We start from the raw sequence: 18,001 nt of genomic DNA on the forward strand, positions 1-18,001 counted from the left end.
AGCACCTATTATCCACCTCCAAAACCTTTATTCCATACATATAAAGTCACTGCTGAGAGGTGACAACTTCATCATACACCACCCAGTTGTCAAGATGATGAAAACAACAAGGACATGATCACTCAAATGGTCAAAATATCTCCACAAATATCTCCTAGAGGGAAAAAAATCTTGGAAAGATCTTGTGGGTGTAGAGCTGAAAGATCCCTCCCTTAAATAACAACACACAGGTCATCCTGAAAGTGGGAATACAGCAAGGAGCTCAGCCACTCTTGCTGCATTTGGGATGATGTGAATTTATTATTTTTTCAACCTTCTTTATTATTATTTCTTTCCTTTTTTCATTAAAAAAATGCATGCAGCAGGAATCACTGGATTGCATCTGTTTATCCTGGCTGGGGAAGATGGGGATGCTGCTCCCGCTGGCTCACTCAAAGCAGCTTTATAAACCCCAACAAAAACACCATCAGTGCTAACTAAGGAGGGATTTGTTTGCATCTTTCAAGAGAATATTAAATGTATTTCTTTATTGACCTTAATCAGCAAATAAAACACCACATTAAAAAATTAAACTCATGTGAAAACAGCATTTCTTCTCTAAATAGATCTGCCTGCAGTTTGGGAGGACGGTGGAAAAGGAAACTAAAACACTGACAGAAAGGAAAACCAGAGAAAGAAACCTTTCTTTCTCTTGCTGAGCCTCATCCTCTTGTTTATAACTCCCAAGGAGAACAGCAGCACGATTGTCCTACCTCGTGCTGGCTGGATTTCAGCAGGAAGGCTTTGCTCACCCGGCCTCCAGCATCCGATAGCGAGGCCTTTCCCTGACCATCTCTCTTTTTTACTGCTCCTTCTTCCCCATCTCCCCCCTTGGATGGTGTCCAGGATAGGGGGGCTACTGATAATTCACCAGCTTCCCAGGCTGAGGTCACAATAATAATTAAAACCCAGGAGGGGATTGAAACAAGGCGTGAAAAAATAATCCCACAGTATCAGGGGCTGGACCAAAGTAAAAAACGGGGAGGGGGGGAAAGGAGAGAATTGGTGCTAAGGAGCTCTAAAATCTGAGTTTGATGATCAGTGATGCTGAGAATCAACATCACCTTCAGAGATTTCCACCTGTATTCTGCTGTACCCTGGGACATTTGGCACAAATACATGGGGGATACTATTCCCAACTGGATCAAGACCCTGATCCAGCCTACAAACACATGGTCTGGGGGTTGCTACTGCATTGGCAATCCTTCCACTGCCACTTTAGAAAAAAATGCCACTTTAGAAAAAGTGAGTTATCAGAGATAACTCATGTGAGAGGCAGAAAGAGGGAGGGAAATATCCACACTGAATTATCCACACATTTAAGTCCTGACTCACTGAACTGTTCACCTTCTGTGTCCCCCTAACCCCATCTCTGGCATCAGCCCTCCACAAGATGCACAAAATTAAACTGAATTGATTCCATGGCAAGGAGTGGGATGGGAGAAAAAAATAAAGGACCATTATTTTTCCTGAAAACACTCTGAGCAATTACAGGTGCCCTGCTCCAATTGCATCCTTGTCCAGAGAAATTTGGCTCGTAAGAAACTGAAGTGTGGGTCTGGCAATCAGGGGTGAAGTTGAATTAACTGTGGTTTGAATCCAGTCAAATAAATGAAAGTCCTTCCAACCCTGCCCATTCCATAGTTCTATTAGGTGAAGTGACTTTTCTCAAAGCAAGAAACTTATTAGTAAGCTCAAACCTATTTTCTATTTTGAATTTCCAGTTGAAAGCTTGAAATTTAATTAAACTCCTTGGAAAAATTAGTGGTTAAGATCTTATGACATGATAACCATGAAGCAATTTAAAAAGTACAACCATTAAATCAAAATATAGACTTATGGCTCCTTCAGTAGTTGCTCTCACAGATCCTCATGCCTTAAGCCAGGAGGTGAGACATCCTGCTTATTCAAAAAGCTTCTCCCAGCTCCATTTCTCTTGCCAAACAGACACAGTTAACATGGAAAACCAGAAATATTTCACTTACTCATAATTCTATCTTAATGAAGCTTTCCCAGCATCAAAAGCCCACTGAGGGGAGACAATCTAACAACCCACAAGAGTGTTGCAGCATAGATGGAACAAAAAAGCCTGCCTATTCCTCAAGTACCCCCTGCCCAACAGGGTCAATCTGCACAGAGCAGGACAAACGCTCCATTTGCTGATAGCTCATGGATGTCTTTAAAAGCCCAGAGATCAATAAAGTGCAGTTAAAAAACTTCATCCAGGGGGGCTCTAATGTGATGGGGATTAAGCAGATGCTGACCCACGCTGCTCTAAACTTGAAAATGGACCACAGTGCCAACCTGATTCTGATTTAGAGAGGCAAACAGAAAAGAAATAATGCATTTTTATTTCATATTTCTATAACTCATGCATATATTATACCTATTTCATATTTTTATATCTCATATGTTGGATTTTATTAATATTTCTTGCATACCTATTGTTTATTTATTTTCTTTCAATCTATCTAATATTTTAGATAGATTGAAAGAAAATAAATTACAATTCCAATTAGGGAATTGTCAAATATTTGACAATAGGGAATGCATTTTTGTTGTAGGCTAACACAATGCAGGAATTGCCATATCCTTAACCCCAGAGTACCACTGAAGCAAGGCCACTCCCATCAGTAAAAATCCACTCTGTGCCCCTACTCCCTCCTGACTCATCACCTGGGGGATGCACCAGAAATCAGAGTAATCTGAACTCATGGTATTTATCATTTCAAGCTCTTCCAAGGAAAAACGTGGCGCTTGGCCCTCGCTATTCGCGCTGTCCGCTGGATGATGCCTTAACTCAAGCATCCAAGTGAGCGTCCACTCTGTCGATCAGCCCTGCTGATAAATCTAATTAACGCCAGCTGAAAACCAGGCTAACATCAATAGCTGTCTTTTTTTTTTTTTTTCAAAAAGGCATTATGTTTTCTTCCAGTTTCACTGAAATCATTTGGCTTTCCTGCAGCAGATGAAAACCAGATGTTGCAAAGCGGGAAGGGCTGCGCGAGCCAGCGCGAAAACCCAGGACTGCAACAGGCAGGTCGCACCCATTCATTACCCACATATTTCCCTTCTGCCAGGAGGTTATTTCTATTGCATCTCTGTGATTACAAATATTATAATTGTGATGTAACTCTAGAAAGCCCCGGGTCGTCCCTCGCAGCCCAGGGCCGCACGCGAGCCGAAAGGCGCCGGCCGAGTTCCTTTGTGCTGTGTAAGCACTTTGGAAAGCCTTAATGCCAATATTATGCTTTGTAATCCCTCCTGGAGCAGCCCGAGCCCAGGATTAATCCAGGTTTAACAGCTCTTGGATGCCCACTTGTTACACTGAGAACATTCAAGAAGGCAAGCAGTTTGTGTGCATGGACAGAAGGCAATTTAGGAAGTTTCACTGTGCAAAATTGAAGGTGCACCCCCATTCCCCTGATTTGCAGCACGAGGTGGAGAAGCAGGAGTTGGGTTATTGATCATTTTTAGCAGCTACATGATGCAAAAATGGGGAGCATTACTGCATGATGGGTGCATTTAGACTGACTGGCTATATGCACCAGCAATGGAAATGGCAGGTGACCCTGTGCTGAAGTTTTAGACATATTCCCCTAGCCAGAAAGAACTTAGAATTCTTTCTCTTTCCACAATATTATTTTTTAAAATTTCAATTTTAATCTAACATGTCCAGCAATAGAATATTCTGATTTAAAGCAAAGATCCGGTGGCAATCTGGACAGGAGGTGGGAGCAGGTCTTTGTGTGCTTCAATTTGCAGGAAAGAAAGCAGAAAAAAAAGGGGAAAATAAACCTTGTGCTGGATTTGCAGCACAAAAATCACTGCCCAGCAACACTGACAGCACTGGTGGGAATTACACATCATCAGCATCCCAGTGTGGAGCAGCTGCTATTCCAAGGAATCCACTGAAATTCCTTTAAAACTGGCTTAATTCACATGAATTTCACATCACAGGGATGCAGCCATGTACTGGAGCAGCATCTCCACTTGTACCAAACATGCAACAAACATACCTCACATTTCACTGACAGATGCAATAATTAACATATTGGACAAATTTCCATTGCTAAATACTCTCCAAAATATTTTAACTATCCATCACAGCTGTGCTTTTCCATAGCATAAAGGGTCTACTTCTGTCATAGCTTGAGAATTAAGTTCAAATAAAGCTTTTTACATTCACATTAAGCCATGACCCAGAGAATGCAATGGGGTTTTACCTGAGTAATTGTTTGGGGGTTCTAAATGACACCTGAGATGTTATATTATTATTGCTGTTGGTATTATTATTATTAGTAATAGTAATTATGAACACCTATGACACCAGCAATACAGATGGTTTTGTACATATGTATGTAGATATATTGCTATTACATAGATTATTACTGGACATATTAATATATATATAAATTTGGACTACTTTGAGTCACCTGCAATGCAGATTTTTCTTTGTGCATATATATTATTACATTACATATATTAATATAACAAATATCATTACAAATGTCATTTTGAACTTCTTTGGCACCTGCAATGCAGATTGGGGTGTGTGTGTGTATATAAATGTAATTACACCATTATTATTACATTTATTATTAGGGCAGCTATTATATATATTATTTTGGATATGTATGTGACACCTGCACTGCAGATTTATGTGTGTATTCATATAATATATATGTCAGTATTATAGGAGATACTAAGATACTATTATTACAATAGGAGATATTAACATATTATTATTACTATAGGAGATATTAACTTAGATTATTATACAAGCTGTTGTTCTTATTTATTTATTTAATTTTGATATGACACCTGCAATGCAGATTTCTACCTGCTCATGTATGAAATGTCCCAAAACTTCCAAATCCCATGGAAGCCTTTCCTCTAGCGCTTTTTTGGAGAAACTAAAATTGCTCATTATAATTTTCCCTGGACAGCACATCCTGGTGCTGGCCATCACCCACCACGAGCAGTGAGGTTCTGCAGGCTGATTGTGTGCATTCATCCACTCCTGATTCACAGCTCTGGTGAAAAGCAGGGAGCAGGGGAAATGGAGCGACGGACAAAACAAAGAGACGGCGACGAAACGCCAGAAAACAACTCCCAGGTCGGGCTTGGCAGCGGGCTGGGATTAGATCACTGCAAATCCTGGCTTAAGGAAAGCTCCAGCGTGAATTTCCTGACTAAGGTTAAAAAAAAAAAAAACCTGGCTCAAATTTATGACCTGCTGGCAAGGTTACCTCTATCCCAGAGGCCTCCAAATACCAGGAACACTCTGGCCCAGAAATGCAGAGTTCAGCCTAATAATTCAAACACATTCCTCCGAGCATCGCCAGCTCCACGGCCGTAGCCTTGGAGATAAAGACAAACTCTGATGTCTACAACTCCACATTTTTCAGAGCCTTAAACTAAACCAGAAAAGTGTATTTCCAAAGTTTGCAAAGTTCTCTTTCAATGAAGAAGTGGATATGAGCCTTGTAGAGAAGGTTGTTTTAAGGAGACAGCACCAAATCTTCCCCATCTCCATCAGATGGAAACCATTCTCCCTGTATTTGCTGAACAACAAAAGAAAAGTGCATTTTCTGCTCCTCAGGACTATTTTCCAAACCTCCTTAATTAAAGGATAATTCAGTTTGTACATATAAGAAGAAAACTCCCAACTGAACCCCACAGTTTCCCACAGGAGAGACTCAGGACTACTCCTTACACCTACCAGCCTGTATGTAGAATATTTGGAATCCTGAAAAATTTCTTCAAAAGAGGATTTTGTGTTATGAAATCTGCTTTGTCTCTTTTTCTTTTGTTTCTTCATTTATTTCTTTTCTATTTCTTCTCCAAGTACATCAGATGTTTAAATGAAGTCTGGATCTGCTCTGCTTTGGAAAGCACTCAAGCAACAAATATTTGGGAGACAGCTCCCAACCAACCAAACCATAACTTTGCTCCCCAAACCTGCTGTTTCTCAAAAAAACCTTTTTGATTTCCTCAGTGATAAGGAAATGAAGTATAAACATTTTATCCTTATGTTGGATGTGAGCATTTTTACCCAGCTGCTTTCATTCTCCTTTGTTATCCTTCACTGAGATCCTTGGCTAAGATTTTTCTCCCAATTAAAAACCTTAAGTCAATCTGCCTGTTTTGGGACAATCAGTAAATCTTTGGTGTCTACCACAAAGTCAGTGCACAGGAATCATGTTCTTTTATTCTTATTTCCTCCTTTCAAATGAGAATAGTGTGGATCTGGACAACACTGACAAAAAAAATATATTTTTTTTTAATTACCCTATGGGCAGAAATTACTCAACTTTTCCTTTTTTCCTTTTTTAAACATATATACATATATATGTTCTATAACTATAAATAATGTTTTTCATAACAGCCAACAATCCTGATTTGTCTTGTGCTGTACCAAATTTTCAATTATTTTGACTCTTAATCAATACTGTAACATCTTTTCCTCTAGTCAGGCTTTCCTTATAGCCATTGATAGTGAAGTTGACCCTAAAATACCTATTCAGAATTATTAGATGAAGACTGTGCCAGTGTAGGAGATCCCTGAGCTACAGCTGCCTGCAAGTGGTGGGACTAGCAGGCAAGTCTCATCCTGCCCTGCCTCGTGTCCTCCCGGGGCTGGGATGAGGATGAGATGAAGCCTTCATCTGTGGCAGCACAGGGATCCTTGTTGGACAGGAGAAAGACCTCACTCTCCATGGCTCTTCACTCCTAAACAGGAGGTGCTTCACAGGAGCAGGGAGTGATGGTGGGACACCAGCTACCCAGGGAGAGAGAACTTTGTTAACTCGCTGACACAAAGTGGACATAATTTGGTTTTTATACTTTATATGTTAAAAATAAATCATCTACAAAAAGTCTGCACTGTTGGAAACTCTTCAGATTCTTCTTGCCCTTTCATCTTCCCTATCGCAGCCTCTGCCCAGAGAAGTCCAAATCCCCAATCACAGTGACAAAGCCAAAGGCTCAACTGTCTGGCACGACGTTGATTCCTCATCCATCTTAATTAAGGGAATAGAAGGGAGCTGCAATCTGCTGCTGCTGTTAAGGCAGATCCCTTCTGCAAACACGGCAAACAATGATTTTATTTGCCTACCCTGAATTGCTGCCATGAGCTCCCGTGAGGCTTGTGCAACGTGGGATTGGGACAGGATTGTTCCACTGGCCTCCACTGAGCTTTAACTTAACCTCTACGTAATATTTAACCTTAAACAGCAAACAAATGGGAGCAGCTCTCTGCCTCCCTGAAGTGCCTTACTGCTTTTAACCGAGTCCTCCTGGATTTGACAAAGCCATTGGGGCAAATCAGGAGGCACTTGGTTAAACTCCTTTATATCCTTAAGATGTTGAAAGAACAAAAATGCAATCCACCTGCTGGAGAAGAGGTGGACAACAATGCCCATCCCAGCAATTCCTGGGTTGAGGCATTTGCAGTGACAAGACCCTAAAAGATGACCATCATCACACTGCTCAGTGTTCCACTGCCTTGGAAAGTAACAATCACAGGCATGAACACCAGCTCAGCTGGAGGTCTCCTAATCCTGATATGTCAGTATTCTCGGTGCAGCTGTCACACCTCTGCATAGATGGACCAAAATATCGTGTTTGCTTCTTTTTATGACACCTCAGTGCATGAATCAACCCAAGTATGAAGTTGTCTCAGTCCCTCAGTTGCTGGAATTATCAAGTCTATTCCCCTAGGAATCATACAGGGAAGGAAGATGTACACATTGCAGGGCTGCAGTTATCACAGAATCCTGGAATCACTGAGATTGGAAAAGACCTCTGAGATCATCAAATCCAACCTGTGATCACCACCTTGTCAACCAGACCAGAGCACTGAGTGCATGTCCAGTCATTCCTTCAACGCCTTCAGGGATGGGGACACCTCCTTCCTGGGCAGCCCATTCCAATGCCCAATCCCACCTTCTGTGAAAAAACTCCTCCTGATGTCCAACCTGAACCTCCTTTGAGGCAGCTTAAGACAAAGAACTTGTCCTGTCCCTCCTTTCCTGGGAGCACAGCCCAACCCCCACCAGGCTGCACCCTCCTGGTCAGGGAGTTGTGGAAAGCGGAGCAGGAACACCAGAGGCTGCAGGGATGAGGAAGGGCCTGGAGCATCTCCCTGCCGAGGAGAGGCTGAGGGGGCTGGGGCTGTTCAGCCTGGAGAGGGGCCCTCAGCCCTGGGTATCCCTGAGTGTCCCTGGGTGTCCCTGGCAGAGCAGGGTCCGGCAATGGCACCAGAGCCACGGGCAGGGACTGAGCCCAGGAAGTTCCACCTGAACATGAGGAAGAAGCTTTTCACTGTGCAGTGGCTGAGCACTGCACAGACTGTCCATAGAGGCTGTGGAGTCACTGGAGATATTCCAGAGCTGTCTGGACACAATCCTGTGCCCTGTGCTCTGGAACAGCCCTGCCTGAGCAGGGAGGTGGGACCATGTCACCACTGTGGTCCCTGCCAGAACCAACCACACTTTCTCTGTCCCCCACCCTATAAAATTAGGGGCAATAACAATTTATTGTTACAAGTAGCAATTCTTGCCCTATAAATAAGAAGGGGGAGCCTCTCTCCCTTGAAGACATGGAGGACAAAGCCAGAAAATCCTATCTGCTCCCTTGGGATACAATTTCTGAGCTCAGTAGGACACTGCCATTGAGCTGTCAGGAGAGGGATTTGCTCCTGGGGCAGCAAACCCAAATGCCCTCCCCGAGGTGTTTAAGTGACAACACTCTCATTCTGGGCCCAGAAAAGCCACAGGGATGGCAGAAACCGTTAAAAAGCCCAAATCTGTCAAATTACCACCAAAGCTGGGTGTAGTCCCTGTCCTACAAAGGCTCCTTGTTCCCAGGCTCTTCTGTTCCCCACCAAGGGCTGCAGCACAGCACCCACCTGGCATCCACCCAGCACCCAGCCCAGCCACCAGAGAAGTCAAAAGGGTCTCAGTAAGTGCTCCTGAAAACAAAAAAAAAAAAATCTGTATTTTGACAGGGAGAAGGGGGAGGGGGAAGAAACAAAATCCCTACTAAGGCATTAACTCCTCACTCCATGACTAGAAAAACATGGTGCTGTATTAACTATGCACATTAAGGATAAAAAGTCCTTGTCTTGGTTATTAAGCTTTCATGGAAGCCTTGCTGAACAGCAGCAACATGATCTTTGATTGAAAACATTATTTATCAAAGTGCTACATTATAACTACAGCATTTGTTAAACAGAGAGAAAAAAGGAAAAAATAAGGTGTCAGAAAATGTGCCCTTCCTTCATGTTTTGTTAAATCTGCACCTTGATATTCAAGTTTTACCAGAAAAGCTGAATACAAACCCAAATAACAGAAACACTGCCGGAGTAAGTCAGAGGAAGATATTTTAAAAATAGTATTAGAAAGTAAATTGTTCTCTAATATCATGTATTACTGAGCATCATCTCAGTTTACACAAACATGTGGTCCCTGCCAGGGTCAGATTCAGGGTTATTTTATATAGGTATGTAAATATTTATAGAATCTGGATAGCCAGAGATCCTGATACTTGGTGATCCATAAAAGTCTGGCTATCTAGAGGTCCATAAAGTCAGGATGCCTTGCAAGGTGAGCACTCCACCCAACAAGGGCAGGGTTTATTTGGCATTTCCCTCCTGGAAACAAAATACCTCCTAATTCTTAAGGGTGGAGAAAAAGCAGCTTCATATAAACCTGCTTTAATAACAAATCCATCTCCCCACTGTCATCTCAGGGAAGAAACATCATTTTTTGTCATTCAATTGCAATAATCTGGACTTTGGAGTAATGAAATATTTGTTGAAGATAGCATGTAATGAAAAAAATAACAATATTAGACCCAGGCACTGATACAGCCCATCTGGATATGGCAGGAAGACTCTACAGTGAAAATATTGAATAATTCAGTGTCAGAAATAAGGATGAACAAGATGCTATTTGATACAGAGCCTGAAACTGTAAAACCTCCCCAGCTGAAGAATCCCAGCATTTTGCAAGCGCTGGTGAAAAGCAGTTGGTGCCTGAGCCTTGCTGTGGGAGTCCTTTGTGTCAGGCCTGCACAAATTCTTCCCACATTAGGCATCAGCTGGATAATCTCCGTGTGCTGCTCTCTCTCTCTAACCTTTCCAGGCACTGGGGAGGCAAGAATGCAGAGGGGAAAAAAATCCTGGCTGCTGTGTTCACACCTACCCCAAACTCAGATGGCAGAGCAGTGATAATTGCACATATCATAGGTTAAAAATTATTGAAAGTGAATAATGAGCAGAAGAAAATATTCCCTCTCCCCTTCAAATATATATTTTTTTTTTATATAAAACTTCTAGAGCCACAAGAGAGAAAATTACTTAAAAATCAGTGTACTGGAAACTGAACATTGTGAACTGAATCAGAGAATCTATTTTCTTTTGTTAAATCCATTTTAATGGAATTTGGTTACCTCCCATTAATTCTGTTCCAAATAGAGGGTAAAAATGTAAATATACTTAAATTTTATTTCCCATTAATACTGTTTCAAGCAGGAATAGAGAAAAAAAGGGAATAGAGTCAAAGCTTACATCCCATTAGCATTGTTCCAGGTAAAAATATGAATATGGTCCATTTGCAAATGTCATTTCTCACAGGCAAATAACGGTGCCCTAATTCCTATATGAATTGAGTATCCCCTTATATTCCACAGAACAGGAGTTAAGAGTCTGGAGCTGGGTCCCACCAAGGATACCTGCAGGTCTGGCAGCACCCACAGGAGAAGCAGCAGAGGCTGCATGCACAGGGAGCTTTGGCCCCTCCGTGCTGTCCAGTGCTACCAGAACCTGCTGGAAGTCCAGGACATGCCTGATCATTCCAGTTAATTGATTTTTCTAACTCGACTCAATGGCTCTTTGTTTGGTTCTGGAAGCTTTCAGCAGCATCCACTGCAAGTCCAGCAGTGTGGAGTCGTTCTGCTCACACCTCACAGGGCTGCACCTCCAGCTGCCAGGGCTGAATTCAGCTGGGAGGACCCTGAATATTAGCACAAAATGCTGGAAAATAACATCCAACATCTTCTGGATGCTGCCTGCATTTCCCTCTAACAACCCTACAATCAGGATTAAGTCAATAAGAAAAAATAAGGGCCTTCAGGTGGCAACTCTGACTTCCCCACAAAAGCAAAACACACACATTGCACAACACTGCTCCAGAAACCAAAAAGCAACTCCAGCTGCTGTTCTTCAGGTTCCTGTGCAAACCACCACCACTGGCAATGCAAATAGCAGGGCCGTGCCTACAGAAAGCTCTCTGCAATTCTTTCCAAAGCAATTCAAGCAATCAATTCCCTTTTTTTTCTGGCAGAGATGCTGCAGATGCATATCAGCTGTGAAGGGCAGCAGCAGCTCCCCTTGGCCACTGCCTGTGCTCCGAGGCCTCTCCCAGGAATACAGCTCTTGGCTTTTTTTTTAATAAAGCAACTGAGAGATCCCCACTGGGATGTCTGAAAAGGCAAATAAACAGCTGCTCAGACAACACATCTGCTGTGTGTAGCTGCCATGGCTGCACTCCTGTGACAAATGAGATGCTGAGAAAGGGACCGATGGTAAAACAATCTGGTGCAGACTCCTTGAGACCAAGGTTCATCCAATACCTGTCTGAGGACCTTTGGGCATACCTGAGCCAGGGAGGATTTTCCAACTTTTGCAGTTTTATGCAGAATTGAAAATAAATTAGAAGATGTAATAAATTAACTCTAAATTAATTCAGAGCTCCCCAGAAAGCTGAAGCATGGCATAGGAGGATGGAGGAGGATGCTCACAGGCTGTACCATGTACCAGTACAAGGTGATGATCCCATCCACATCCCACCTCTAAGGGTTACAGTCCATAAAAACAAGCTGGGATTCCAACATAAAGTTCATCTGGATGTTTCTAGCTAATATAATTAAAGAGAATACAGGGTTTTAAAACACTGTTCCAAGTTCACATCAACAAGTTCCCTAGATCTGGGATAAAATATCCCTGCAGGGATAAAGCACAGCTCTCCAGGCAGAGCACAAATTGAATCATGGCATGATTTGGATTGGAAGGGAACTTCAAAGATCATCTAAATCCAACCCCCTGCCCTGGGCAGGAACACCTTCCACTAGACCTGGTTGTTCAACCTCTCCAACCTAACCCTGAATGCTTCCAGGGATGGAGCAGCCACATCTTTTCCAGTGTGAAGAAATTTTTCCAAGCTAAACCTCCCCTGGCACATCTTGAGGCCGTTTCCTCTTGTCCTCTCCCTGGGAGCAGAGCCTGTCCTCCATCTGGCTGTCCCCTCCTGTCAGGAGTTGTGCAGAGCCAGAAGGTCCCCCCTGAGCCTCCTTTTCTCCAGGCTGAGCCTCCCCAGCTCCTTCAGCTGCTCCTGGTGCTCCAGCCCCTCAATGTCTTCTTGAGCTGTGGCACTCTGGGCACATCCTGATGGAGGATGAAGATGAGCAGAAGTCATCTTCACCTCAAGTATTGCATGGAGTCAATCAGAAACAGAATGGAACTGCACATGTGGAACTCTCCCTCAATTAACTACACAAAATTATGGATTTTGAGAAGTTTGGTCTTGAAACTAAAGAGCCAGAGTGCAAAATTTTAGTAAGCTCAGCTCTGCTGAAGAAGCAAGTTTTTACAGGGCAAAATGTGTTTTATAGGGAAATGGGGAGAAACAGGGAAAATATAATCACCTGATTTTTTAAAAATTGGAATCTTGTTATTAGAAAAACTAATATGGTATTTAAGAAATATAATTTATGAAAAAATATATAAATATGCAAGTATTTTAAAATATCATTTACCACCAAAACAAGCATATTGCAACCATTCCAAGGAGCACCACTACAACAAAATTTTCCTACTAAATCCCAGCAGAAGAAAAAGAAAATCCCTAGGATTTACATCAAATACACTTTAAAAGGACACGCCTGGTCTCAGTACACACCTCAAACTACGTGCAACTAGTGAATGATGTCACCCTGTTCAGAGGGCAGTAACAGCTTGTCTTGACAGCCATCCCCAAAAGTCCAATTTGGACAAGATTCAGGAATCTCATGCAACAAAAAAAAAAAAATCCCAAACAATAGCCTGAAGCTGTTCATGAAAGGTAAATTAGGAAAACAGAGAAGCTGCAGAAAAAAAAAAGAAATTCTTAATTTTGCTCCACTTCCGCTCCTGCTGTGTGAGCATGACAGCAAAGGCATTCCCAGGAACAGGAGGTTCCATGCACTTGTCCTGCCAGAGACACTTTTCAGGCAGAAAAAGAGATCAGTGGGTCCAAGTGAGCTGTTTCTTTCTAAATCAGAAGTTGCAGCACAAAGAGCTGTGTCACTGCCTCTGAAGGACAAACCTGAGCTGAACACAATCTGATCTTAAATATGCAAAGGGAAAGCAAAGGGAATGCAGAAGGTGTCTGGAGGGGAGAAGAAGAACAAAGGAAAAGAAGAAAAAACATCCCCAAAAGTTTGGCATCTAAACTTCCAGAGTTTATTTCAACCACAACTTAAAAGGTCAAATCTGCAAACGCTTTGCAGAGTAATGCAACCCAAAGCTCTGCTCTGAAGATACCTTTCTTGGGAAATTCTAGAAAGAGAAGGAAAAGCAGAAATATAGCCACTTTATCTTTCAGGCTGCCTGATTTGTGACTGTTTGGGACCAGTGCTGGCAGAGCAAAACAAATTCTGGATTACCCCCACTTTTTCCAAGAGGCCTGGAAGCAGACACAGCACAACAGCAGCCGTCCAGCTGCTGGAGTGAAGGAATGCAAACTTCTGTTCCAACAGCAAAAAAAAATATAGAACAGATATGATTCAGGATTTTTTTCCCCTCAAAAACAGCTGCGGATCTTGCGAAAGGAAAACAAAAGGCTGGAGTGCATCCCTGCCCTCCACCTCATCCCAGCACACACAACTTGCCAGACACTGGGGCTTTGAGCAACCTCTGCTAGAGGAAAGGGAACCAAGGAGAGGAACTACAAAGCTGATTTTTAAAGGAAAAGAATATTAAAAATTAGGAAGGAATTACTCCCTGTGATGGCAGAGAGGCCCTGGCACAAGTTGCACAGAGAAGCTCCAGGCCCATTCCTGGAAGTGTTCCAGGCCAGGTTGGACAGGGCTTGGAGCAGCCTGGAATAGAGGAAGGTGTTGCTGCTCGTGGCAGGGGGTGGAATGGGATGATCCCTTCCAACCCAAACCACTCCATGAATGGTCCCCAGAAGAAGTGAGTGGCCACCACCAGAGCAAGATTCCCAGCAAACCATTTGTGATGCCTCTCTCCATCCAAGAGCCAAGCAAACAGACAACCTATTCCTGAGAAAAGTAGAATCTAAGGAAAAAAAACAATTCCCCAAACTTCCCTCCACATTTCTTTTCACAGAGATCTCTCTTCCCCACCTCCAGAAATCTAACCTAGACAGACATGTTCCCTCTGACACTGCTAAAGAGAACTATAAAATGACCTTGGTCCAACATGACACAACCTGTGAAAAACAAAAGAGCATGGAAGTGTTTCAAATAAATAACAGGACTACAGGTGGAATAACAGGGCTGGAGGTGGAATGCAATAATCTTCATACCAGTTTTCTGAAATGAATGTGGTCACCAATGTGGATCACCACAGGAACCACCATTAATTACAGGAGCCTGCTCTGGTGTTTTCTCATCAACTCCAGGGAGTGAGAGGGGGAGGATGCATGCACCAAACCCCCTCCATGAATCATGCCTTCCAAGAACAATGGCATGGCTGAAGCTGACACATCACCTGTGTGCAGATGGGCTTTAGGCAACAAAATTCTAACCAGCAAAGCTGGCAATTCCAAGGAAAACCATCTCAACCACTATGGGGCAAACACATGACTAATTAATTAATGAATGTTGGTATCCCACTTCAGAGTTTCATACCTGAAAAAGTTGATGGCCAAGTTTATCTAACCTCTATTACAAAGGAAGAGTCCTCATAAAGCAACCAATAAGTGGCCAAATCAAGCACTCATGGTTAGAAAACAATTTTGATCATGAAAGTTACCTTTGATTTCTTCCCCAGCTCAAAGAAGCTGACTGCACAGAAACTCCATAAATACAGCATTATCAATACATTGTGTGCAATGAAATCCCTTTTCAATATACTAGAAAATTGCTGCTGATAATTCTCATTTCCATTTTCCCACTGAGAAACCACCGAGATAAACCAGCACAGAGAAACACTTGAGTGAAAACAAAGCATTAACAAATTTGGCAGCAAGCCATCTGCTGTACTTTTGTTTTTTCCTTTTTTTTTGGAAGCAGGTAATATTCTATAGGTGGAAACACAAGCTTCTCTCATTGCTAATGCTGTTGTCACTTCATTATCAGTATTTAGCAGATAGCCACAGAGTTAAAATAAAATCCCAACTACTCAGGTTTGGTTTTTTTCACCGTTAAAACATTTCCACACTACTATCGTTTCCATGTTACCTCAAGCACTGGGCCAGCTCCAAGAATAATCTGTTCTACTCCACTGGCAAATCCCTTCTGGCTGAGGGCGGTGAGGTGATGAATCAGAAAGTTGGTGCTCTGTGTCTTTCCCGAGCCGCTCTCTCCTGAAATCACGATGCACTGGTTCTTCTTCCTCTGGAGCATAGCATGGTAAGCCACATCTGCCACAGCGTAAATGTGGGGCTCCAGCTTGCCCAGCTGATGGTTATCGTACATCTTCACATACTTGGGGTTATAAATAGGTAGGAACTTGAAGGGATTAATAACAATGAGGATGCTGCCAACGTAGGTGTAGATTTTTTCCTGCTTGAAGCGGTTTCTGAGATTTTCCAGGAGCGTTTTCTCGTTCAGGTCCGGCAAACCGCACAAGTCGTCGTAGTCCTTCTGCTGGGGCTGGGGGAGGAAGCCCCGCTCCACCATCCTGCGCCGCTCCTCCGTCACCCGCAGCCAGGACTGGAGGCTCCCGTAGTGGATGGAGCCATCCAGGTTCTTCTCCCGCAGCAGGAAGCGATAATCCTCGCCGCTGATGCGGTTCTCCAGCGCCATGCGCGGCCACAGCATCATGCGCTGCACCGGGCAGTCCGTGGGGTTGAGGATCCATTCCTCCCCTCCAAACTCCTTCACTTCGGCCAACACGTAACATTTTGTTTTCTCCAGCTGGAGTTTGTTGATGAGCGAGTCGATGACCTCGGCGGCCGTGGACGTTTTCCTGGCGGTGATGGGGCAGTAGATTGTCCCCTCTGCGATGCTCCCGGGGTAGATGTGCAGCGTGTACTCGCTATCCTCAAAGCGTCGTCTGCCTCCAACATCATTCACACTCATATTGGATCCTTTCCCATCAGTCCCTGGGCTGCATAGTCAGGACTGTGCTCTGTCTTGTCAGGTCATCATGTTAGCAAGGCTGAAAAAAAAAAAAAAACCCAAAATAAAACCAGGTGAGGTGTTATCCTACGAATACCCCAAAGCTGTAGCAGATAAAGGTATTCAACATCCAACACTACACACACAGCACAGTCTTCCTCTATTCCCCCTCCCACAGCACCTCAAGCTTTTGCTGATTTTGCCCCCAGTCTGAGGTATCAGAAACACCCTCTGATTTTCAGTGAAAATTTTGTGAGCAACACACCAGACAACCTCCTGAATCAACCTCATGGGTATGTGGTACTCAGCATCCACAAATTTTAGCTGCTAAAACAAAATGACCATCACCTTCCCCTGCACACCTGGCCCTTGCTACAGATGTATTTTTCCATGAGAGGAGATAAACTCCTTTCCTCCCTGTCCAGGAGATTTTTAACCCATGATGATTTAATCAGCAGCACTTTTTCCCCTACTAAGCCACCCTTTTTCAGAGATGTGCATATCTCACACTGGATACGAGTTATTGCAACCAAATCCTTTGTTGCCTACATTGCACTATTTATTTCTCTTGTACTGCTTAAAACCAAACAAACCCATATCTCTGGCAACGAAACATCAAATGTGCAGCTGATTTCTCAAACTTCATCACTACAAGAATGTAACGCACCACCAGCAGCCCCAGATAAAAGCAAATTCAGAGTTCAAGGGCCCCAGTGCTCCACCAGTTCTAGCAAACTCCAAACTGCCCTGGAAGATGTTGAGAGTTATTCCAAAAGAAAGACCAAAGGGAACTAGGGAGAAAAGCAGGACCCTCAGAACGAGGATCTGAGCAATCAGGTGGCAGTGCCACTTCATACAGATTAAAGTTTACATGGACACACATCCTAATGTTATTTGTAACGTTGAGGTTTTTGTTGAGCACTGCCCCACTGGAGCAAGACCTCACAACTATGACAGCTCCCTCCTGGCATCAACAAAATGCTCAAGAAGGGTCAAAAAAAACATGAAGTCAAAACCCACAACAGGTTTAGGGAACTTCAGGTATTTGATGCTGGCGAGAGCATTCAGGGAAAGCATTTCACTGGTCACCCTGTCCCTGCAGTCTCCCCCAGGACCTTCGGTCCACGTAGAGCCACCCTCATCTTCTAACCCACTCCAAGGCTGGGATTTGGAGAATTGTTTCATTTCTGAGGCCCTCAAACGAGCAGCACTATTTTATGCTGTATTGTATCTGGCTCCAATATTTCATGAAGTATATTATCCCCAGCCACGCGCACTTCAAAGCACAGAGATGAATGTGTCCCAGTGAAATCCATCTGGCAGAGGTTCACGGCGCATTGCTTGGTAGCAGGACATACATTATGCAGCGGGAAGGGTTCCAGCTGCTTTCCTATGCCTTTACTACAGGCACAGATGCAGCAGGGATGATGTCAGGGAAGTGCTGGGTTGGGCTTGCTTTGTGTAGCTCTGCGACTCCAGCATCAGCTTTTCATCAAGAAGGGGTGAACAAACCCCCTCACACACACTCACTATACTTAAGCTCAGGCATTCCTCACCCAGATTTTACTTCAAAGCTGAGGCCAAGAGGACTGGCTATTTGTATTGATGT

General features: G+C 43.4%; 1 protein-coding gene across 5 annotated transcripts in view; it reads right to left on the reverse strand.

The window, feature by feature from the left end:
- Window positions 1–18,001, reverse strand: part of MYO9A (myosin IXA) — a 172,679-nt gene that overhangs the window by 124,945 nt on the left and 29,733 nt on the right. For all 5 annotated transcript variants that reach the window (XM_050978598.1, XM_050978599.1, XM_050978597.1 and 2 more), the window contains exon 2: window positions 15,511–16,432. In XM_050978598.1, the coding sequence (XP_050834555.1) occupies window positions 15,511–16,353 (843 nt within the window). In that variant the 5' untranslated portion in view covers window positions 16,354–16,432. The remainder of the gene's footprint in view (window positions 1–15,510; window positions 16,433–18,001) is intronic.

Source organism: Serinus canaria, chromosome 10, assembly GCF_022539315.1.
Source record: "Serinus canaria isolate serCan28SL12 chromosome 10, serCan2020, whole genome shotgun sequence".
Classification (NCBI taxonomy): domain Eukaryota; kingdom Metazoa; phylum Chordata; class Aves; order Passeriformes; family Fringillidae; genus Serinus; species Serinus canaria.